We start from the raw sequence: 25,829 nt of genomic DNA, 5'->3' as shown, positions 1-25,829 counted from the left end.
TGTAGTAGATACCAGAGAGGCGCTCCAGTGCCATCACCCCCCAAAACATTAAATAAAAAACAAAAAACTGACTACAGGGACGACTAGGACGCTGAACGAACTGAACAACGACTCCACAGTATGACTCAATAGACCGACGAGGGGAAGGGAACATAACATACGCCCTGCGACACTCCAAGGCACCCCATCAGGCGTCTGACTGACGGACTTACGAAGTGGACAGACTCACCTAAACCACTCCTGTAACATGAGTAGCCACTGGAGGTTCTCCCCCAGGGGACCCTAGACTAGGACGAGGACTTGAGGGTTACACCCCTAGTGGTGCACTGTATGTGCTAGACAATCACACCCTCAATTGCTACACAATGCACTTAGCTCATCAATAAATACTCACATGTCCTCGACACTGCTCCCACTCAGGATTACGCAGGGGCCCTCAACCATGTATGTCGCAACTCGTTATGACTACAAATATGAACACCACCTTCTCTCCCGGCTATTAGACTTAAAACCGGGCCACCTGAAGGTGCCACGGAATAGGGGCCCTAAGTTATCCCATTATTTAGCTTTCATTGAGAGGTTTTTGATGTTACTGGAATGGCATTAGCTTTTAACGATGCATCTAACTATATTTGTTCGCTTGTCACTTTGCTAGAGTTGCCTACGCTTTATTGGCTAATGAACAACCATATGACGCTTGTTGCATATCAGATGATCAGAAGATAAAAATGCTTACTTTTGATGTTAATTTTCGAACTGACCTGCCGTATATACACTGTTGTGGTGTATGACTGTTTGTTTCTGTACTCACCTGTTCGTCATAATAAAAAAATTTACAAAAAAAAATATTTAACAGATCCATACAGCATTATGTCATCAATTACTGCTGCTATATTCCGTAACCAGGATACAATGTACTAGAGCACTATCTATGGTAGCAGAGACCTGTTTCTGTGTGATGTGTTAGCAGAGACTGCTTTCTCTGCTCCCCTTACACTCCCAGGTGGCATCTTGACTGTAATGTGATTGAAATTCAAATTCCGTAAATAGAAGATTTTTATTAAGATTGCTTTAATATGGCTGTGTCCCCTGAAGGTTTTTTTTTTTTTTTAGTGCAAGTCAGTCCAAACTGGTTTTCACCAAACTATTGTAAATTAAGTTGCGTTTATTACCTAACCTGGTAAATTCCATTACATTCCCCTAGAGTTGTTCAATGTAGATCTTATCCAGCAGAAGGCAGTTTCTGAGCGATAATGGGAATGTCGTCTCTTGATATATGCAAGAAGGCTCAAGAACTGGTGGTTCTTATCCATTACAGTAAAGGAACCAGCCGGTGAGTTGGCAGAAGTTGACCACCTCCTTATGTGTCCCGTTCTGCATACGGTTTTCATTTTGGTAATGGACATCTAGAAATTATGTCTCAAGTTTTAAACAGTCATTGAGAAGTGAAAAACCGTTGTGAGAACAGCTAACATAATTTTTAGGTTTTCAGTGTTGAGCTTCAGAATATGATTTTCTTTGCATATATTGAGACCGTACTCCTTTTGTGCCCAAAGTAAATGCAGGTTAAAACAAACAAACAAATTGTAACTGCCATTTAACTATTGTAGAGATTTAATAAGTAACAATACATGTATAATAATGTGTAAGCAAAAGTCCTGTTTGTTGAGCCACTTTATACATGTATGTATATTTGAAAAGTCCTATAATACTTTACTTCCAGTACAAATGTGTCAGTTACATGCCAGTGATGAATGGGGTTTCCATAAGTGTAAATATGGGTTGCACTCCTTTCTGCAAGGCTTGTGTTATGTTTTAACAGAGCTGTGTGTTCAGTAACTACACGTTTGCATCTCACGTGTTGGGACACATGCATTCTTGAAGATGTGCTTCTAATTTATGTAAACTTTGTCTGTGCTACTTCTGTTATGGCCATTATCAGTCAGAATGCTTAAAAACTGCAGTACTGTTCCTCCAACTGTTACACTGAGCTCCAATAGATCTCAGTGCCCTCTGTGTCGCAGTTCTTAACCAAGTGAGTAATTATAGTTATATGTTTAAGAGTGTTTGAATAGTGTTTTCTAGAATTTCTAGTGTGTGTGTTGTAGCCAGAGCTAGTCTATTTTAGCAATACATTTTTCAATCCACCAACGTATTAATTTTATATATTTTTATATATATATATATATATATATATATATATATATATATATATATATATATATATGTTTGTTTGTTTGTTTGTTTGTGGTCGGGGAAATAATCTGAGTAAGTGTTTAACCATTATATTTCCTAAGTCGGTTGTGGTGTGCCGAAACCGACGTTCGGGCAGGCCTGTAAATAGGGCAAAAAGAGATTTTACTATGCCAACTTTAATACGTATGTAATCGTTTACAATAATCGTGAAGATATGACAGTGCATCATTGTTCAACTGATTCTTTAAATATAGTTATAATATTAGTCTAAGTTCTTACCCTGTCGGGGTAAGTAACATTTGTATACAGACCATACCTGTTGTCCCAGTGTCCTGGTACATATTGAATAGAGGCTGTTGTTACTGATGAAGGCGCACTATTTGGCGCCGAAACGCGCGTTAGGCTTAGGTTTTGTTTTCTTTCACAATTTTAGTCCACGGTTTAGGCTTCTCTTATGATTTGAGTACTGACAGTTGAGGGATCAGGAGCGAGGGGTCAGTTGTCGACTGGTAACCCATAAAGGTCTATTGTAAGTGATCTTTTAGTTCGTATAACCGCGTTTGCGCCTGAAAGGTTTGTGTAGTTCGTTTTAAAAGTGCATTTCGCGTAAAACTTATGCGTTACGTTCCCCACCCCCTGTTCCTGCCTTTTAGGTATGTTATCTAATTTGTTTATGTGCGAGTAATATGTACACGTGTGCATGCGCCCCCGTTTGGTAGTTTTTTTTTTTTTTTTTATTCTTTATTTTTGTTGTGCAGGTAAGTACATAACATTCACAAACGCCACAACAGCGTACTTATATAGTCATACAGGCTTAACAATGGCATGAGTGTGTGCACATTTTTTAAGTATCAACAAGCTCAATAAAACGTTGAACATTAGCGGAGAGTAACTGTATAGTAGTTTAGCACGTGTGTGGATTGGGTGTACTTCGCAGGGAACTACTGCAGTGTATTAAATGCTGGGATATACACATCTGCTCGAAAAATAAAGCTGAAGGTTCAGATGTATAAACGGTGGGCAAGAAAATTGTTAATTAATTAAAATAAGTAAGTAACATAATAAACAAGCTAGTTGAGGTCTGATGCCTGGTTGCCGCTGGGTACATAGGTTGACGGTGACCGGGGACAGCCCTCATGATGCTAGGGACAACTGATGGCATATAACACGTTGAGCATTACATTTATGCAGGTCGACTGACCTGGGGGGCTAATTGCCAGTTTCAATGGGTGACAGTAGTTAAATAAATCGGTTCGCTGGTGCGTCGCTGTTAAGCAGCATTTCAACGAACCTGCACAGCATAGTCGATGCAGAGATATAGGCGTAAAACAATACAACTTGGGGGACCCCCTAGGTATGCTGTTGGTTGACTGCACATAAAATGGTTCTCCCCTTGCGTTACCTTGTGTTGTCTTAAGTGAGAAACACAAAATAAGAATGGTAACAGCCCTGGTGTGTGGAAGTCGGGGTGTAGATAATTATTAAGAAAAAGTAATAGCTAATGTGTGGGAGCAATATTGCATATCTACGGTGGAGACACCATACATAAGTACGTATTATACACCAGGTAAAATAAAACATGCAACAGGAGAAATCAAAACATAAAATAACACAAAACGAAACATCCCATTGAGTTATGGGTCTGGAGTCCTCTTTGCTTCCAACGCCAAGCGGTGTCTTGGGGGAGTGGGGGTGAAAGAGCGGTATGTACTCAACGTGTGAATGGGTATGTGGGTCTATGGGCTGTGTTTGGTTCGGGCCTCCGGATTGAGTGAGTCCCGTACTGGGCCTATGATAAGCCAGCAATCATAGAGTCAGGTCTTGGCTCTGTCCTGCGAGCTCTGGGTGGCCCGTCTAGGGACAAATTCCGTCGCAGTTTCTGGGTTCCAGGCGTGGGTTTGTTGCTGTGCTGTCTCCGGTGCCTCGGTGGTAAGAAGGCGTTGGGGAATGCCTAGTTGCTGCAGGACCGTTTCGGCTTCCCGGAGGTCTCGGATGATATGAGTTTTAGTCCCGTGAGTGACTGACAGGGCGCGTGAGGGGCGCCATTTGTAGCTGAGGTTGTGCTTCCGTAGGAGGGTGGTAAGCGGTCTCATCTCCCGGCGCCATGCTAAGGTGCTGTAGCTCAGATCTGCATAGAAAGTCAAGTCCATGCCTTCAAAAGAATAAGGCGAGTTATTGCGCAGTGCGTTTAGGAGGGTTGCCTTGTCTCTCCCTCTGACGAACTTTACAATTAAATCCCTTGTGGCAGCGGTTGGTGCTTGGGCGGATTTGGGTACCCTGAATATGCCCTCTATCTCTAATGTTTTGGAAATTTTTGGCGTGAGCAGGGCTGAGAGTAGTCGCCTTACCACGTGTGGGAGCTCCGCTTCGGGTACGTCGTCAGGAACCCCCCTGATCTTTAAGTTGTTCCGGCGGCAGGAGTCTTCCAAAGTAGCGAAGCGCCTTTCATATGAGCCGTTCAGTTGTCGCAGGTTTCGTACCTCCTGTTGGAGGGTAGTGATCTGCTGTTTGGATGAGAGTGAGGTAGTTTCCAGGGCGCCTATCCTGCCGGTCAGGCCTTTAAATTCTTGGCGCAGGGTGGCCATGTCTGCCTGGAGGTTCTTTTGCAACTCTGCCAGCAGTTCTTTAAGGAGTGCGGCCGTCACCGGTGCGGAGTCCGGCTGTGTTGTCGGGATCCGCGGCGTGGGAAGCGCTGGAGCTGGTAAGTATCCCTCATCGGTTCCACAAGAAAAGTCGTCCGAGAGGTCCGAGCAGTCCCCATTAATGGCCGCCATCCCAGGCCCTTGAGCTCCTCGTGCCTGCCGCCACATCTCTCCAATGTTCATGCCCATTCGGGGCGCTTCTTGTCTCGCTTTTTTTGTTTTTTTCCCCCATCTGGGTTTAGGGCTCCCGGGAGAGCTGTCGGGCCCTGTTGGTCCGGTTTGGGTAGCAGAAATTAAGGTGATTGTCAGCCTAGTAGTCCGGAGCTCCAGACACATGCGACCATTCGCTTAGGCAGTCAGACCGGAAATCCCGTTTGGTAGTTTTAAATGCGTTCGTATGCACTCACTGTTTACCGGGTGCCTCGTAGCCGACCTGGAAGTTGGGGAAGGTTCCCCAGAAGCTCGGCAGTGCTGGGAGCGATCGTGTACCCGATTTGGATATGGCGGCGGTGAAGCGTGGTGTGGGGACCTACTGGCGTGGCGGTTATCCTGGCTGTAGCTAGACCCGGCAGAGCCACAAGGAAATTCTCGGCAAAATCGGAAGTGACCCGTTGACGTCGGCCCGGTATGGAGGAAGGTTTGAGTTTATATAGGCCGGATCAACCCCTCCCACAACTCCAGGCTCCGCCTTCCCATATATATTCTCTTGAGGAATCGAAACATCATTCGGTTATTTTTGTGACTTTATGTTCCAATAAACACCATTGAATTTATGGAAAGACCTGTGGGAGCACCCTTTTTCTAATTTGGTGTGTGTGTGTGTGTGTGTGTGTGTGTGTGTATGTATGTATGTATGTATGTATGTAATGTATGTATGTATGTATATATATATATATGTGTGTGTGTATATATATATATGTGTGTGTGTATATATATATATATGTGTGTGTGTATATATATATATATATGTGTGTGTATATATATATATATATATATGTGTGTGTATATATATATATATATATGTGTGTGTATATATATATATATATGTGTGTGTATATGTATATATATATATGTGTGTGTATATATATATATATGTGTGTGTATATGTATATATATATATATGTGTGTGTGTATATATATATATATATATGTGTGTGTGTATATATGTATATATATGTGTGTGTGTATATGTATATATGTGTGTGTATATATGTATATATGTGTGTGTATATATGTATATATGTGTGTGTATATATGTATATATATATGTGTATGTATATATATGTGTGTATATATGTGTATATGTGTATATATGTGTGTATATATGTATATATATGTGTGTATATGTGTGTATATATGTGTGTATATATGTATATATGTGTATATATATGTATATATGTGTATATATATGTATATATGTGTGTATATATGTATATATATGTGTGTATATATGTATATATGTGTGTGTATATATGTATATATGTGTGTGTATATATGTATATATATGTGTGTATATATGCATATATATGTGTGTATATATGTGTATATATATGTGTGTGTGTATATATATGTGTATATATATGTGTGTATATATATATACATACATACATGATGGGTTATTTCTACAGTCACATAGAAACATAGAATGTGACGGCAGATAAGAACCATTCGGCCCATCTAGTCTGCCCAGTTTTCTAAATACTTTCATTAGTCCCTGGCATTATCTTATAGTAAGGATAGCCTTATGCCTATCCCACGCATGCTTAAACTCCTTTACTGTGTTAACCTCTACCACTTCAGCTGGAAGGCTATTCCATGCATCCACTACCCTCTCAGTAAAGTAATACTTCCTGATATTATTTTTAAACCTTTGTCCTTCTAATTTTAGACTATGTCCTCTGGTTGTGGTAGTTTTACTTCTTTTAAATATAGTCTCCTCCTTTACTGTGTTGATTCCCTTTATGTATTTAAATGTTTCTATCATATCCCCCCTGTCTCGTCTTTCCACCAAGCTATACATGTTAAGATCCTTTAACCTTTCCTTGTAAGTTTTATCCTGCAATCCATGAACCAGTTTAGTAGCCCTTCTTTGAACTCTCTCTAAGGTATCAATATCCTTCTGAAGATATGGTCTCCAGTACTGTGTACAGTACTCCAAGTGAGGTCTCACCAGTGTTCTGTACAATGGCATGAGCACTTCCCTCTTTCTACTGCTAATACCTCTCCCTATACAACCAAGCCTTCTGCTAGCATTTCCTGCTGCTCTATTACATTGTCTGCCTACCTTTAAGTCCTCAGAAATAATCACCCCTAAATCCCTTTCCTCAGATGTTGAGGTTAGGACTCTATCAAATATTCTGTACTCTGCCCTTGGGTTTTTACGTCCAAGATGCATTATCTTGCACTTATCCACATTAAATGTCAGTTGCCACAACTCTGACCATTTTTCTAGTTTACCTAAATCATTTGCCATTTGGCTTATCCCTCCTGGAACATCAACCCTGTTACATATCTTAGTATCATTCGCAAAAAGACACACCTTACCATCAAGACCTTCTGCAATATCACTAATAAAAATATTAAAGAGAATGGGTCCAAGTACAGATCCCTGAGGTACCCCACTGGTGACAAGCCCAAGCTTCGAATATACTCCATTGACTACAACCCTCTGTTGCATGTCACTCAGCCACTGCCTTACCCATTCAACAATATTGGAATCCAAACTCAAAGATTGCAGTTTATTGATAAGCCTTCTATGTGCAACAGTGTCAAAAGCCTTACTGAAATCTAGGTAAGCAATGTCTACTGCACCACCCTGATCTATAATTTTAGTTACCCTATCAAAAAAATCAATAAGATTAGTTTGGCATGATCTCCCTGAAGTAAACCCATGTTGTCTCTGATCTTGAAATCCATGTGTTTTTAGTTGTTCAACAATCCTATCCTTTAACATGGTTTCCATCACTTTCCCCACTACTGAAGTAAGGCTTACTGGCCTATAGTTGCCCGACTCCTCCCTATTACCTTTCTTGTGAATGGGCACAACATTCGCTAACTTCCAATCTTCTGGGACTACTCCTGTTAACAATGATTGGTTAAATAAATCTGTTAATGGTTTTGCTAGTACACCACTTTTAATAGCTTTGGGTGTATTCCATCAGGTCCCATTGACTTATTTGTCTTTACTTTTGACAGTTGAAATAGAACCTCTTCCTCTGTAAACTCACGTGTAATAAATTACTCATTTATCCTTTTTTTTTTAAAGAGGTCCCTTTCCTTCATTTTCAGCTGTAAATACCGAACAAAAACATTCATTGAGGCAGTCAGCTAGACCTTTATCCTCATCTACATACCTTCCTTCTTTTGTTTTTAATCTAACTAATCCTTGTTTTACTTTTCTTTTCTCATTTATGTATCTAAAAAAAGTTTTGTCCCCCTTTTTTACTGACTGTGCTATTTTCTCCTCTGTGTGTGATTTGGAAGCTCTTATAACTTGCTTAGCCTCTTTCTGCCTAATCTTATAGGTCATTCTGTCTTCCTCACTCTGGGTTTTTTTATAATTACTAAATGCTAACTTTTTGTTTTTTACTATTTTGGCCACATCTGCGGAGTACCACAGTGGTTTCTTGAATTTTTTGCTTTTACTGACAAGCCTAATGCAATTTTCTGTTGCCTTCAGTAGTGCAGCTTTTAAATAATCCCATTTATTTTGGACTCCATTTAAATTGCTCCAGTCTGATAATGACTCCTTTACACATATTCTAATTTTAGAAAAGTCTGTTTTTCTAAAGTCTAAAACTTTTGTTTTTGTGTGGTGTAACTCAGTCACTGTTCTTATATTAAACCACACTGACTGATGATCACTGGATCCTAAACTTTCACCTACAGTAATATCTGATACCAAATCTCCATTTGTTAACACTAAATCTAGTATGGCCTCTTTACGAGTTGGCTCCTCAACGACTTGTTTTAGAGACAATCCCAGTAGGGAGTTTAGAATATGTGTGCTTCTGGCACAAGTAGCTATTTTTGTTTTCCAATTCACATCAGGAAGATTAAAGTCACCCATGGTGATAACTTCCCCCTTCATTGTCATTTTAGCTATTTCTTCAACTAGTAGATTATCTAACTCTTCAATTTGTCCTGGGGGCCTATAAATTACACCTACACGAACTACTGTGTGATTACCAAATTCTAACGTAACCCAAATGGACTCTATGTTCGTCTCACTAACCTTTATTAGGCTAGATTTTATGCTATCCTTCACATACAGGGCCACCCCTCCCCCTTTCTTGCCTTCCCTGTCTTTTCTATATAAAGAGTACCCTGGTATTGCTATGTCCCAGTCATTTTTTTCATTATACCATGTCTCCGTAACAGCGACTAAATCTACACTATCAGTTGCCATTATTGCCACAAGTTCATGGATCTTATTCCCTAAACTGCGAGCATTTGTAGACATGACTCTAAGCTTATCATTTTTTAACACACTTGCTACAGGCACCTTCTGTCCTTCTTTTGGGGGACAATTGGATTGATGTTTTATCACCCTTTTGCCCCCCCATCCTAGTTTAAATACATCTTAGCAAAACCTCTGAACTGCTCACTGAGAACATTTGTTCCCTTTTGAGAAAGATGCAAACCATCTTTTTTGTACAGTTTATTTCCATTCCAAACAGAGCTACCATGAGCAATAAAGCCAAATCCTTGCTCCCGACACCATTCACCAAGCCACAAGTTAAAGTCCCTAATACGCATCCGCCTGTCATTCTGAGTGTTATGCACAGGCAGAACTTCAGAGAATGACAGTGTGGAAGCAACCTGCCGTATATCATTGGCAAAAACACTTAAAACTTCCTTAACCTCTGAAACCTCATTGCGAGCCAAGTCATTTGTCCCTAAATGGACAAGTACATCCAATTCCCCTTCCTGCTTTGCTTGCTTAACAATATTACAGATACGTCTCCTGTCTCTGTGAGCAGTAGCTCCGGGAAGACACCTCACAAGACCACCATTGTCCATCTCCACACCTCTTATGATGGAATCCCCCAACAACAACTGCTTTCTATTAGGCCTCATCATAGTCTTCAAGCCTCTCATAGTCTTCACTGGCCTCAATGCTTCTCTCCACAACAGCACTAGCCTCAGTGCCTCTCTCCACAACACCTCTAGCCTCAGTGCCTCTCTCCACAACACCTCTAGCCTCAGTGCCTCTCTGCACAACACCTCTAGCCTCAGTGCCTCTCTGCACAACACCACTAGCCTCAGTGCCTCTCTGCACAACACCACTAGCCTCAGTGCCTCTCTGCACAACACCACTAGCCTCAGTGCCTCTCTGCACAACACCACTAGCCTCAGTGCCTCTCTGCACAACACCACTAGCCTCAGTGCCTCTCTGCACAACACCACTAGCCTCAGTGCCTCTCTGCACAACACCACTAGCCTCAGTGCCTCTCTGCACAACACCACTAGCCTCAGTGCCTCTCTGCACAACACCACTAGCCTCAGTGCCTCTCTGCACAACACCACTAGCCTCAGTGCCTCTCTGCACAACACCACTAGCCTCAGTGCCTCTCTGCACAACACCACTAGCCTCAGTGCCTCTCTGCACAACACCACTAGCCTCAGTGCCTGTCTCCATGACACCATTACACTCTGAAAGTGCAGAAAATGAATTATGTAGAACAGACTGTGCAATATGCCTTTTATCCACAACTCTGTCGACCAGATCCTACAGTAATCCATCTGCCATTCCTAGTATGTCTCTGTGGCAGTGGCTTTGCAGCAGTTCCAGCCTGAGTTTGTTTACCAGATAATTTACAAATCTCAGATTTCAAAAATACAATCTCCTGCCGCAAGATAGAGAACTGTCTACAGATTAGACAACAACAAAACCTCCAAAAAGTGGAACGCGAAACAAATGCATAGCAACTATTACACTGAACTAAGTCTGCCATTCCAATGAGATCAATTATTTAAATCAAACGAATCTTAACTTTTTATTTATCCTCCTAAATACCTCAAATTACCTCCAGTTTATCTCCAGAATATCTCCAACCACAGACACTTAGAAGCAACACTCTCCAGAATATCTCCAACCACAGACACTTAGAAGCAACACTCTCCAGAATATCTCCAACCACAGATACTTAGAAGCAACACTTAGAAGAAGCAACCAAGCTCTATTAGCCAAGCTAATGACAACAGCCCTTATATACTCCTAAAATCACCTCCCACTAGGAATGTTTAACACCTGGGTAGGCCTCTGCTTATTAGCAAAATAGCTAATTTACACAGCAATCAATAGCAAGCAGCTACCTAATCCAATCAAATGCCTTATAATTACCAACAGGAAATCAAACCTTGTGCAATCAGTAACCTTTTCCTACAGATGAATCTTACCTGTAACAGTAAAAAATAAAACTCTTAGCACAACTCTTAGACAGTTGAAGCTTCTGTAAAACTCTCCAGAATATCTCCAACCACAGACACTTAGAAGCAACACTTAGAAGAAGCAACCAAGCTCTATAGGTTAGAAGATATTGAATTGAATGTCTGGGCTCTCATGCTCTTCTTCAATCAACAATTAATATTTTATATTGTCTCTTCTCCATAATATGCACATCTATCTTGTCCGTGCTTCTTTATCAATGTGAAAGCTGCAAAACATTTTGTGTGGTCTGTAACCTTTCAAATCCCTGTTGACAACAGTGGGGTGCAGGTTATCTATTTACAATTTACATTCATAATTTATAAGCAAGTCTGAAGGAGAGACATACACAGGTATTATATGCAGTGAATGAGTGGTACACACAGACATTTAGTACCTGAGATGTTTAATATATTTAATTGTATTATTTAAACCTGTGATTTAGGCCATGTTGTTAATTATCAGCATGATGCAAAAATAGTCTCCAAGCACAATAGTATCTTGGTTCATAACACAGAGGACTAGATACTTAACCTAAAAGGGTTACTCCAACCATCATGACCCCTTCAGTAATTTTAAAGTGGCCATGGTGGTTGGAATCTGTATGTGCAGAGTTATTTTTAATTGTGTAATGTTGGCTAGTTGCACCCCCTTCTGGGCTGCCTAAAGTTAATTCTGTGCATATTTTACATTTGTTGTCAGCCTACACAAAGCCCTGGCAACATATATGCAATTTTAAAAAATTCCTCCTCTTACTGTCTCAGATTGCACGCATCGGCTTTGAACCGGCAAAGACTGTGATTGGATCACAAAAATACAGGGATGAAGTCAAGACAGGGTATGGGAGATCGTGCTGGAAGGTTTGCTCATTGCAGTTGTTAAAACCTTTTTACAGGTTTTAAGTGTGGGGGGATACCTAATAGTGATGTCACATAGGGCATTGCAAATTAAAAAAACAAAAACGTTTTTATAACGGTTGAAGCAATACATTGGGTAAGGGAGAGAAAGGGCTTGAGCTCACTGGGAAAGGGCAGCGAATACTCTGTAGAATAACTGTTTGAAGGACAATGTGTGGTTATTACACTTTGTGTTTCTCCTTAATCTTCGATGCTCAACTGTTGTCTCATGTAAGCTATTCTTAATGTGGTTCAACCATTTCACTTAGTTTTATTACTCTCCTATTCAAAAAAATCTTTGCAAACTAATAAAATAAAGATTTGCAACAAAAACAAAAAACTTAAATGTTATTGTTGCCAGAAAAGTCTTTATTTTCAATGTATGAACTCTACAGATCCCCCAACAGCACTGACTGCGCTGCTTTTAATTTTTCAACTTGTCTGCAGATAGTCAGGGAAACCACAGACGAACAAGTAGTGATATCTATACTAAACATCTTCCTGAGTGTTATTCTAATGCAGGTTGCTTTGTAGTTCAGATCACTCAGTGTCGTATTTTCTTGAGTAAGGATGCAGGATTCTAGTACAGCATTCCATTTTTTTTCTTGTTGCAAAAACTATAAAGATTTGAGTACTCAAAGACATACATTATGTTAACGAGACTGAAATCTGCCCCAAAAAGTTGTACTAGTACCCATAAAGGGAGACTATAGACACCAAACAATTTTAACTTGCTCTCTGCCCTATTCGCTGCCATTTAGGAGTTAAAGGGACTCTCCAGGCAGCCAAAATTACTCACCTGGTTCCAGCGCCGGGAGCCTCGTGAAGCCGCGCCCCCTATTTCGTCAAAATGACTAAATAGCCGGGCGCGAGCAGGGAGCAATCAGACGCTTCCATTTGGAAGCATCATTGCTCCCTTGTGCGCATGCGCGGCTTGGCCGCACATGCGCACATACTTCAGAGGGCGGCATTCATGCCGCCCTCTGAAATCCTGAGCGCGTGTGCGCGGCCGCGAGCTGAGCTGACTGACAGCTCAGCTCTCGGTCTTTGCCCGCCCCCCTCCTCCGCTGACAGGCTGGAGAGAGAAGGCGCGCACACAGTGCCTTCTCTCTCCTGAACACGTCAGACGTATTTTAATACGTCTGACGTGTACAGGGCCTTTTTAGGGCCCTTCATGATAGGAAGTCCCTCTGGTGGCCGTCTGAGTGATGGCCACTGGAGGTATTCCTATCAATCAATGTAAACAAAATACAGTGTTTACATTAGATTTCCTGCAGGGAGCTATAGATCATACCCGAACAACTACATTAAGCTGTAGTTGTTCAGGTGACTATAGTGTCCCTTTAAATAACTTTGTTTATGCAGCCCTAGTCACATTTCCCTACTTGTGAGTTACACGGCCTTCCTAAACACTTCCTGAAACGGAACCTAGATATTCTAGGCTTTTTTATTGCACAGTTTGTTTAATCCAGAATGCATCTTCTGCTTTGTTAAGAGCCTTCTAGACCCTGCAGAAACTTCCTGTATATTGCTAAAATTCAATTTACAGAGCAGGAGGTGAAAACTTCTAAACAAGTTTACATATGATTAAAAGTAAAACCATTTTATTCATGCAGTTTGTATCAGTCACAGCCAGTGGAGGTGTGTCTAGGGCTGAATAAAGAGAAACAAAAGTAATTTAAAGGAACTCTCCAGTGCCAGGAAAACATTAGTTTTCCTGGCACTGAAGGACCCCTGCAGTGCCCTTCCACCCCCCATCCCATGTTGCTCAAGGGGTTAAAACCCCTTGGCTCTGGGTAAGGCTGCGCCTACTCTGCTCCCTTGCCGACGTCAGCTGGCAGGGGAGACCTAATGCGCATGCACGGAAAAGGCCGTGCACACGCTTTAGACCTCCCCATAGGAAAGCATTATGGGATACTTTCCTATGGATTATTCAGGTTTATTCAATGATTTCCTATGGAGATTATGGGAGGCTTTCCTATGGATTATCCAGGTTTATTCAATGCTTCCCTATGGTGATTTTGGCGACACTGGAGATCTTCACATAGCATGAGGACGTCCAGCGTAGCTTAAAACACTTTTCGTGTTCTAAGAACACAGAAGTTCTGCTGTCTGATAGACCGCCACTAGAGGAGGACTTAACCCTGCAAGGTAATTATTGCAGTTTAACTAACTGGCAGGGTTAAGGGTAGTGGGAGTTGGCACCCAGACAACTCCAATGGCCAGAAGTGGTCTGGGTGCCTGGAGTGTCCCTTTAATTTCTAAATGGCACAGAATCGAGCAGTGAGACTGCAGGGGCATGATCTATACAACCAATCTGCTTTATTAAGCTAAAGTTGTTTGGATGCCAATTGTATTCCATGGCATATTAAGACCGTAGTAATACAGGTATATTTTATAGTAGTACAGAAATTGTATTATAGGAGACATATTAAGGCCGGTGAAATAGCTCAGTGGGCTCATGCATCTGCAGAATCTGTTCTAACCCTTGGGTTGCAGGTTCAAATCCCAGCAGGGTTGACTCAGCCCTTCATCCATGAGTACCAGAGTAATCTGAATGTACCTTTCCTGGTTAAATACTTTGTTATTATTGTATATGGACCGATTTGTCTAGTGCCTCTATCTTTCTATAATACATTATACAATAATTAAGCAGATGATGCCATGTAAATGCTTCACATTGTTTTGATTTTTGCTCAATTCATTGGACTTTTCATAAATATTAGCTACTGAAAGACTTATTACATTGCCATCACAATCTGGCCCCTGAAGTCCTTATGTCACCCTGAAACGATCTTTATAATTTGTTGTATTTTTCCTGTGAAAATAGCCTTCTGCCTACTTTCTGGTTGTGTTGTTCTGCTTCTCCCTTTCACATTTCATTTATTTCCCTATTTTGCCATGGGAACCTGGTAATATCTTTTTTGTTATTGTGCCAGGCCCTCCCTCGCATCCTCTGTCAGTGCCTGTAAAGAGGTGGCATCTCTTCACTTCATAAGCTCTGCATCTTAAAACTGTCATCTGATATTCTTCACTCTATGCTGTTGACATTGCAGAGCTTTTATGCTCCTATTATATACCTGCCTCTCACTCTTTCAAGCTATCAAGCTCTCTCACCAAACATCTGCCATGTGCTGCCATCTTCTTTTGTAATTAAATCTTACTTCACAACACGTTACTGAAATGTTGCTACTCTTTTGATAATTTGCTTTTCTGGGTGTGCCGTTATGGCTGTTCTTCAATGTTTTGAGTGCACATAAGAGATAGGCGTAACGGATATATGTGTCCATGTTATGGGGCAAATAAAAAATTAGGATCATGGGATGTCTCCTTTTGTAGATTATACTTTGCTTGTCCTGACTCAGCTGGCTAAAATTGCATGTTAACAGATTTAGCTTCTCAGGGTTACTCCAATCATCATGACCACTTCAGTGTCTGTAGTCTATGTGTGCTGTGTCGCGATTAAATACAGCAATACAGAGCTTAACCCCTTAGCTGCCAGCTGTGTAACTTCACTTAAGACAACAACAAAACCCAGGTCAAGCTGGCTAATGTCACATTTGGGCATATTCTATGGAATTTTCCAAAGCTTGCATCATATGCTGGTTCTCGAACAATTATTTGGATCATATTAGTAAATAATACAGTTACCGTTGTATACCGTTTAGTTTTCGTAATTGATATCAGCATCACATATAGTGTCCAGAGCAATGACATCATGAAAAGGGTGACAGAATGTAAAAAAGAGTTTTTATGAAGTGTTAGGACTGGCAAAGTATTAAAGCAGATATAGATCTACAACAGCTGGGGATTTGTACTTTTCACAACCCTTGACTGAATACTTATGCTAAACAGTCTACGGATCAACTACATGTTTTTTTTTTTTTTTTTAGCTAACATTTTAATTTGAAAACCGTCTCTACCTCCTGTGTATGCTTATAATGCTCCAGGGATCAAGATACATAAGATGTCGCGTGACGCATGACAGGGTTTACAATCGTATACTAATCTTTCATCCACTTACAAAATATTACTCCGTCAAAACAGTCCATTCTTTGTCTTGTGTACAACCCGTATAAATTAAATGGACAGAATATACAGGAGATGGTATTATATAGTGCATTAAAAAAAAAAAGGTAATGAAACAAAATACTTAAAGGACCACTCTAGTGCCAGGAAAGCATACTCGTTTTCCTGGCACTAGAGTGCCCTGAGGGTGCCCCCACCCTCAGGGACCCCCTCCCGCCCGGCTCTGGAAAGGGGAAAAGGGGTAAAACTTACCTTTTTCCAGCGCTGGGCGGGGAGCTCTCCTCCTCCTCTCCGCCTCCGTTCCTCCCCGTCGGCTGAATGCGCACGCGCGGCAAGAGCTGCGCGCGCATTCAGCCGGTCACATAGGAAAGCATTCATAATGCTTTCCTATGGACGCTTGCGTGCTCTCACTGTGATTTTCACAGTGAGAATCACGCAAGCGCCTCTAGCGGCTGTCAGTGAGACAGCCACTAGAGAATTAGGGGGAAGGCTTAACTAATTGATAAACATAGCAGTTTCTCTGAAACTGCTATGTTTATAAAACAATTAGTTAACCCTAGCTGGACCTGGCACCCAGACCACTTCATTAAGCTGAAGTGGTCTGGGTGCCTAGAGTGGTCCTTTAATATTGTTCCTAAACTTGTAGCATTCAAGAGCATCTCATTCTGGACTGTTTTTATTCTTTCTCTCGCCTCTCAGCTGAGTTTCCTTTGTCACTTGCTATCAAATCTCCTCAATAACTTGGCAGCAGAACGCACGTCAGTCTCTGTGATGAGGCTCTTAACATATTTGCAATTCCAGTTCGCTACTGTTGTTTATTCTGACTATCCTGGTCAAAATCGTCAAAAATTTGGTCAAAATTTTGGTCAAAATTGCAGAGCTGTGAAGGGGCCGAATTGGAGAAAATTTAAGTTTGGCTAAACTTCTGAAATCCTATTTCAGTTCTTAAATAAAAAAGTTATTTTTTTTTGCATGCAGCATTATTGTACATAGAGGAGTAGTAGTGGGTAAGCATGCAGAATGGATTGGTATGAAGAATCAGTGTGTAAAAGAGGGGTATTTGAGTTGGCGGTCAGTGTGTAGATGGAGTGGATTTCTGTGGAATGTCAGTGAATGTAGACATCCATTTGTATGGATGTTCAATTTGTGATTGCACATTTAGTGCAATGGAAAAGCCAGACACTGCTTATTTCATGCAGTAGTAGAGCCCAAATTAGTGGCTCATAGTTTGGTAATCCGTGTTCCTCCTTTTTTGTGCTTCTCTCCTGTACAGCATAGCTACAGCTGAGGACTTTTTTTTTTTTAATAAATCATAGATATTAACTCTGGCTTCATTAATAGCAACATTACTTAGGATGATTATTTTGAATTCTCATTTAGTAATTCGGGATATATACTCAAGTTGAACCACCAGTGTTGGTTTGTTTTTTCAAATATATTATTGCAGTGTATCTCTGCTCACAGGATGCTGTGCCTACTTGTCCTTTTACTTCAAGGTACTGAGGTAAACATCTAAATATTGTTATGTATTATTTTCTTTCCCACCATAGGAAGCCCCGTTTGACCAGAACTCAAAGTGCCTTTTCTCCAGTCTCCTTTAGTCCCCTGTTTACTGGTAAGTGAATGGAAAAATAAGTATTGCACTATTTTTGTGTGTTCCTAAATTTTCATATTTACAAAACAACCCAACAACCTAGTTTTACACATTCTTCTTTCTTGCAGGTGAAACAGTGTCACTTGTGGATGTGGACATTTCACATCGAGGATCGTCATCTTCACGCCCCCCTACTCCACCTCCGCCACCACGCAGGAGCCTCAGTCTTTTAGGTACTCACCTTTTCTATAGTTTGTTTTGGAACTGAGTGACCCACATCTTCTGAATTTCATTGCTCTATGGATCAGCCAATACCACCATACCTATCTTTAAATATGACGAGAGCAATAATTTAATTCTTAGTGGATAGCTGCACCTACAAGGATTGTGTGTTTAAACGCAAGCTTTATATTCTGATATCTAGTCCTATATCTAAATCTTTGTGTTTTTCATGTTTCCATTGTGTTCAGATTGTAGGTTAAACACTTAAAATGTAACATGATCTCTTCTGTCATTATAAAAGTACTTAGATGGTTCGTACCCTGGGCAATATTTTAGGTTGTTTGCTGTATTTATTATTTCTGAATTCTCGCATTTGTCTTTATTTTAACTTCCTATTGTGTTAACATTTCCCTATTGTGTATTTTTTTTTTTTTTTTAATCCAGATGATATTGGTGGGATACAGCCAACATCTGTGTTAGTGGGTCCCATGGCATCTTCTCTACAATCGTTTCCACTCCCACCACCACCTCCACCCCATGCCCCAGGTGAGCTGTCAGCCTAATTAAGAGAATGTTTTTGGATAGAGTCGTTTCCTTATTGTACAAAAGCAGTTGTTTTTTTTCCCCTTACATGGCTGGTATGCATGGTCTGCTCATGTTAAACTGCAGACAATGTGAACAGGGAGAGCACCCACATTATATGAACGAAGGGTGCACAGACTCCTGTTCTTTTTTTGTGAATTTTCAGATTGGTTTGTTGAATCTAACAAAGGACTAGAACACTATGATGTTAGGAATACATGTTTGTAAAACAACATGGGCACAATTTACTTTAGGAATACATAGGTCCGGTTTCATAACATAGACTGTGACTTTTAACAGTTGCATTGTGGTCAGTTGCCTTCTATTAAGAATGTGCACATTTGCAGGGCTACCATTCATGTACTTTACTTAGAAACAACACTTATGTGGTTATCACACTATTCTAACTTGTGAAACGTGGCCATTTGATTAACCTTAACAGTTTACAGTCTTTGTTTATTTCGGGCAATAGGTTTCTGGTTCTCTGCTGTACAATATATTGTGTTTATAAATCGGTACTGATACTTGTGAGTTTATCCTTAAAAAAAATTAAAAAAAAAATTACCAGTATTAATTATAAAAGCAAGGTGGATAACAGGTGACTCTCCTGTGAACCCGGCATGCTTGATGGGAAGTTATTAAATACTTTTTTTCTAAATCTGCAGTTTTTGTGTTTGGAACACACTGCCCTGATTACCACGTTGATACTGTAGGCTTTTTATTGTCAATATCTCAAAGGGTCCCTATAGGCACTCAGACCACTTCATGTCAATTAAGTGATCTTGAGTGTCATATCTGTTATTTTAACACTGCAATATAAAATATTGCCAAGTTTAAATGCCTCTAGTGGATGTCACACTGACCATCTCTAGAGGTGCTTTTGATTATCTCAGAAGTGGAGGCAGGACGGCAGCTCAGAGACCGGCACTGCAAGGGAGAAAAGGTAATTAAAACGGCTGTTTTACTCCTTGCACTTGAGCGCTGGTAAACTGTTAATAGTGCACTATAGCATTAGGAATACATGTTCATGTTCCTATAGTGTTCCTTTAACAAGACAGCCTTCAGCACAGTATCCATTACATCCGGTTGTAGTGGTTATAATAATAATACTTGATTGAGGGAGCCACACCCCAGTACTGAATCAAACTGTTTTCTCCTCTGTACCCATTTGCCATATTTCTCATTAGTAGTATTAATGTTGGCTATATTTGCCTGGCAGTGAAAAGTTTAGATAACACTTTTAAAATGGTTGTAATACTTCTTGATATTATTTTAAACCTTTGACCCTCTTGTGGTTTTTCTTCTTTTAAATATACTCGCCTCCTTTACTGTAGGGATTCCCTTTATGTATTTAAATTTTTCCATCATATCCCCCCTGTCTCTTCTTTCCTCCAAGCTATACCTGTAAAGATCATTTAACCTTTCCTGGTAAGTTTTACCCTGTAATACATGAACCAATTCAGTAGCCCTTCTCTTAACTCTCTCCGAAGTATCCATAATCTTCTGGAGATACCAGTACTCCAAGTGAGGTCTCACCAGTGTTCTGTACAATGGCATGAGCACTTCCCTCTTTATGCCCAGAAGATGGATCACCAAATGTTGTAAAACTACAACTCCCACAATGCTTTGCATTCCTTTAGAATGACAAAACATCATGGAAGCTGTAGTTTTAAAACATCTGTGGATCCACCTATTGGGCACCCCTGCTTAAGATGTTCAACAATTCTATCCTTTAACATGGTTTCCATTACTTTCCCCAATACCAAAGTGGCCAATAGTTGCCTGACTCCTCCCCACTACCTTTCTTGTGAATTGACACAACATTCGCTAATTTCCAATGTTCTGCGGCTTCTTCCGTTAACAATAATTGGTTAAATTAATCAGTTAATGGTTTTGCTAATTCACAACTAAGTTATTTTAATAACTTTGGGTGTATCCCATCAGGCCCCATCAACTTATTTGTCATAAATCTAGACAGCTGAAATATAACCTTTTCCTCACATGTAACAAATTACTGTCTTTTTTTTCTAACTAAGGTCCCTTTACTTAATTTTCATCTGTAAATACTGAACATAAATATTAATTGAGGCAGTCCACTAGTCCTTTAAAACCAAAAGAAGGGAGGTATGTAGAAGAGGATAGTCTGATCCTTGTTTTACTTTCCTTTAATCATTTTATGTATGTAAAACATGTTTTATCCCCCGTTTTTACTGACTGGACTATTTTCTCTTCTTTATGTTCTGTGGAATATTACAACTTTGCCTCTTTCTGCCTAACCTTCTAGATGTGTCTATCTTCCTCACGTTTTTATTATTTTGGCTACTCCTGCAGAGTACCACAGTGGTTTCTTCAAGTTTTTTGCTCTTACTGACAAGCCTAATGCAATTTTTTGTTGCCTTTTAGTAGTGCAACTTTTAAATAATGCAATTTTTTTCTAGACTCCGTTTAAACCGCTTCAGTATGATAAGGACTCCTTTATGCATATTCTAATTTTAGAAAAATCAGTTTTTCTACCAGTTATTCACATTTCAACCCTCCTGTTCTTGATCGCTGGCACGTTGCTAGCTAGCATGTATTACATATATCTTTTATTTTCTACAGTTCTTACATGCCATGTTTTTTTTGTTCTCTATATATTTTAAAATAGTGCAATTCTCTCACATGCCATGCCTATGTATCAACTTGTCTGCTATTGAAAGCGTGTCAATGCTGTTGTGGCATCACAAGCATGTCTGTAAACTCCTGCTCTTCAAAAATAAAGAATATAAAAAATAAAAAAAAATCTGTTTCTAAAATCTAAAACTTTTTTGTTTTTGTGTCACTGTTCTTATATTAAACCTCACCAACTGGTTATCATTAGATCCTAAACTTTCACCTACAGTGATATCTGATAACAAATATCCATTTGTTAACATTAGTATGGCCTCCTTACGTGTTGGCTCCTCAATGAGATTATCTCAGTAGGGAGTTTAGAATATGTGTACTGCTGGCACAAGCCGCTATTTTGGTTTTCCAGTTCACGTCAGGAAGATTAAAGTCACCCATGATGATAACTTCCCCCTCTTTAATGTCATTTTAGCTATCTCCTCAACTAGCAGATTATCTAACTCTATTTATCCAGGGGGCCTATAAATCACACCTACACAAGTTACTGTAAGCTTACAAAACTAACATAACCCAAACTGACTGACTGTTCGCCTCACTAACTTATATTAGGTTAGCTTTTATGTTATCCTTCACATTAACGGCGACCACTCCCCCTTTCTTGCCCTCTCTGTCTTTTCTATATAACCCCACCTTATCATGAGAAACAAAGCCATATCCTTTCTCCAACAGCACTCAACAATCCGCAAGTTAAGGTCCCTAATACACATCCGCCTATTAGTCTAAATGTTATACACAGGCAGAACGTCCAAGAATGAAAGTGTGGACAGATCCTGCTGTATATCATTGGCAAGAACACACACACAAAAAAAAGTAATTTGTCCCTAGATGGACAAGAACATCCAATTCCTCTTCCTGCTTTGCTTGCTTAACAATTTTAAAATCATGTCTCCTGTGTGCGAGCTGCCGCACCAGGAAGACATCTCACAAAACCACTGTGTTCCAACTCCACACCTCTTATGATAGAATCTCCCAACAACTGATTTCTATCAGGCCTCCTCTTCTCCTTTTTGTCATTGGCTGCAGTCTTGCACACCTTGGACATAATGGATGGTGGTTCCTTTTTCCATAGCACCACTACGCTCTGAATAAAAATGAATTATGTAGAGACACAGACAGTGCAACATGCATCAACTCTGTCTTCCAGATCCTACAGTAGTCCATCTGCCATTCCTAGGAAGCCTCTGTATCAGTGGCTTTGCAACAGTCCCAACCTGAGTTTGCTTAACAGATGATTTACGAATCTAGGCCTTCAAAAATACAATATCCTGCTGCAATATTGAGAACTATCTACAGCAGGGGTGCCCAAAAGATAGAGCCAAATATGTTTTAATATTACAGCTTCCGAGATGTTTTGTCATTCTAAAGTTATGCAGAGCATCAAGGAAGTCGTAGTTCTACAACATCTGGGGATCTACCTTTTAAGCACTCCTGGTCCTACAGATTAGACCACATCCAAACCTCCAAAAAGTGGAACGTGAAATAAATGCATAACAATTATTACACTAAACTAAGTCTGCCATTATAATGAGGTGAAGAATTTAAATCAAACAAATCTTTACTGTTTGCTTTTTTTCCCACCTCCTGTATACCTCAGACCATCTCCAGAGTAGTTTGAAGCTTTCCTGTGGGGGGTATTCCTTACACTATTGAATCCCTTTAAGACATAGTAGGGGGTGTGGCTTGAACGCTGAACCGAACTGCCGTCTGAGTTCGATCTGACTGCTGTGTCGGTAAAATTGCCTATTCCAAAATCTGCCTGACATCTCAGAGCCCAAGTAAACAAGCGATAGAGCACACAGAGCTCTAAGAGACAGAAAACATTTAAGGTGAGACCGCAAGACATGTGTTGGTGAGCTTTCACTATAACACGACCAAAGAAGCCATACTCCATATTTGTAGGGGCTCTGAGGCCTCCTATCAGGGCAAACCGCTGCAAATATATCAAGCTCATTCTCCCTTCACAATGCAAAAGCACAAACATTGGAAATCTATAGTTGACCTCCTAAGGGCTCACAATATCCCATTTGTCCTGGGGCACCCCTTCTAACTACTGGCCTTTCACAACGGCTCCTACCTACTGGAGACCACCAGTGATTCCTACAGACATATGCAGTACTAAATAAAGGTATTCCAACACTTATTCCGGCCATGCAACATCTACCGAGAGAGTGGACAATAGACCTTATCTACTCTCACTTCGAACTTCTGCGGCTTTAGTGACATGAGCAATTGCACTCCAAATAAGCTTCTTGCAAGTAACTATCAGTAGAAAATATAAAAAACACCCCTCCCGCCTACCCTCCCAAAGAAAAAAACAGAAGGGAAAAAAATCCCAAACCATAAAACAATACAAAACACAAATCCCCAGGAAAAAAAAAGAAACAGGAGCAGGGTATAGGAAACATGACAACACATGAAAATACAGAGACACCACATCCACAACACCTTGGAGAAACACACCAACAGACTTCTATGATCTAGGAGCCAAATAATCTGTCTGGACAGGTTATGCACACTCTTTAATACTTTAACTTCCTTGTTGAGATAACCTTTGTAGCCCAGAAACTTGTGGAAGATTGGAGAGCGATAGCACACCTAACTGCCATGGATAACTCGTCACCTTGTTTCATCTAGTAATGCCAAACCGTTTCGATCTCCCTAACAAGCATAGTGTGACATAGGGCAGCAGTAATAGTGACCCTCTAGTTCTTTAATAGGCTTTCTATGTTTTAGCTTAGATTATTTCCTTATTTTTGTTACATAGAAATATGTTGACTGAGGGCACACTTATTAGCAATAATTTTTTGTTAATCCAGGCGCTGACGGGTCAAGGGCGTTCCCCCTCTTCCGAGTGGCACGGATTGTCACTTCCCATCTGGCCTGGCAACGAGTGAGACCAGGCATGTTCTTCTGTAAATACTATGGTTTAACAGTTTTATTTGTTGTTTATCCTGTCCTTTACCCACTCCCCGCCACTACGATGCTTAATGTTTTGGAGGTGTTCACTATCTAAAAGATATGCCCTGTGGTGCAGCTGAGGCCATCTAGAACAGATGTAACAATAGTTAATCTTCTTTTGCACCCTATTAGTTAACCTAATAACACTTAACATAAATGGCTTTAATAAAAAATAAAACCGTACCTTCTTTTTCGAGAACTAAAAAGAATGATGGTGGATGTAGCATTTCTTCATGAGACTCAATTACCCTTAGACTCAGTTACTCATCTTTGTTGTCAACCTCTGTTCCACCGTTAAGTCCAAAATCCAGGCAAATCACCTAATGGATCACTTGATGGCATTAGTCCATAACACTATCCCCTCGTTTCATAAAGTATGGGCACTATGGAGCGACTATGTATTAGGGAGCATGATCTTTGCAGTGGGCACCCCTGACCCCCTTTTCCCTCCCAGCTTATCCTAGTTTGTTATTGTATCATTTAAAACTGACACGAGCTACCAGCATTCTCAAGACAAAACATGGCAAGATGGGATTGTAATACTATAGCTCAAGTTAATTTATGTTTTCGGGAACCGTTATTGTTATTTCAGTTACATATATGTAATGCGACGTTTGATACTGTCATGGGATATATGTACTGCCTTTATTTGTTCTTTTAAAATTAAAGAATTGAAAAAAATAAATGGACATTATAACCATATTTTGTTGAAATGTATAATGTTAAAAGTAAAAACAAGAACTGCATTGGTGATCTTTTACAGTTATTGTATATTGTTTGATTTATTATATTCTCTTATGTAGTTTAATATTTATCTGGAGGTGAAATAAAATACTTTATTTTGAACTGGTTGTGCATTGCATTCTACTGCAACATTTCCTTTCTTTTAGACCCATTGCCGCGAGTGGTTCCTCTTCGGCCGGCAGAGTGTGTCCCAGTACCATTGGTGCAACCTTTGCAATGCCCTATTTTTCGACAGGACCCAAGTAGCTTTGCTGCCAGCCTTCGAGAACTGGAAAAGGTATACAACTATTGTTGCTTTGTGTGACACAGTGGTGATAAAAACATTCTTTGCTAACTTTATTTGTGTAAACCTTATGTTGAAATCTTCAGCTCCTCTCTTTACTGTTGACTTTCTGCGTCTTTACATCACACTAATCTCTATTCTTGCAGTGCGGCTGGTACTGGGGTCCAATGAATTGGGAGGATGCAGAAATGAAATTAAAAGGAAAACCTGATGGCTCTTTCCTAGTGAGAGATAGCTCAGATCCCCGGTACATACTGAGCCTAAGTTTTCGGTCACAAGGCATTACCCACCACACACGCATGGAGCACTACCGAGGTGAGGGAGTGGGAATGTCATATTTCTTCTAAACAAGGGCACTCCAGAAGTTTGGGTTCATTTCTATAATTCACTTCCTGGAAAGAGAGACTGTGTTAAATATTTGCTCAATTTCCAGGTATTGTGACCTTAAAAGGACTCTGTCACCTCAAATTTGCTTTTCTCTTCTTTTCCTTTATCAGAATATGTTCTTCTTTTCATAATTTCTGACTTTTTTTTTTTTTTTTTTTTAAAACATGATATCTCCTGCTCTGTAGATTGAACATTAATC

The 25,829-nt window shown here is 40.2% G+C and overlaps 1 protein-coding gene across 2 annotated transcripts in view; it reads left to right on the top strand.

The window, feature by feature from the left end:
- Positions 1–25,829, top strand: part of SOCS7 (suppressor of cytokine signaling 7) — a 57,842-nt gene that overhangs the window by 15,226 nt on the left and 16,787 nt on the right. Inside the window, exons 2-7 of one of the 2 annotated variants that reach the window (XM_063458830.1) lie at positions 17,744–17,808; positions 17,916–18,020; positions 18,454–18,555; positions 24,075–24,158; positions 25,107–25,237; positions 25,390–25,558. In XM_063458830.1, coding sequence (XP_063314900.1) covers positions 17,744–17,808; positions 17,916–18,020; positions 18,454–18,555; positions 24,075–24,158; positions 25,107–25,237; positions 25,390–25,558 — 656 coding nt within the window. The remainder of the gene's footprint in view (positions 1–17,743; positions 17,809–17,915; positions 18,021–18,453; positions 18,556–24,074; positions 24,159–25,106; positions 25,238–25,389; positions 25,559–25,829) is intronic. The other variant, XM_063458831.1, reaches the window with a different exon arrangement.

Source organism: Pelobates fuscus, chromosome 6, assembly GCF_036172605.1.
Source record: "Pelobates fuscus isolate aPelFus1 chromosome 6, aPelFus1.pri, whole genome shotgun sequence".
Lineage (NCBI taxonomy): Eukaryota > Metazoa > Chordata > Amphibia > Anura > Pelobatidae > Pelobates > Pelobates fuscus.
The sequence above is the reverse complement of the archived record's forward strand: the minus strand, read 5'-3'. Positions and strand labels throughout refer to the sequence as shown.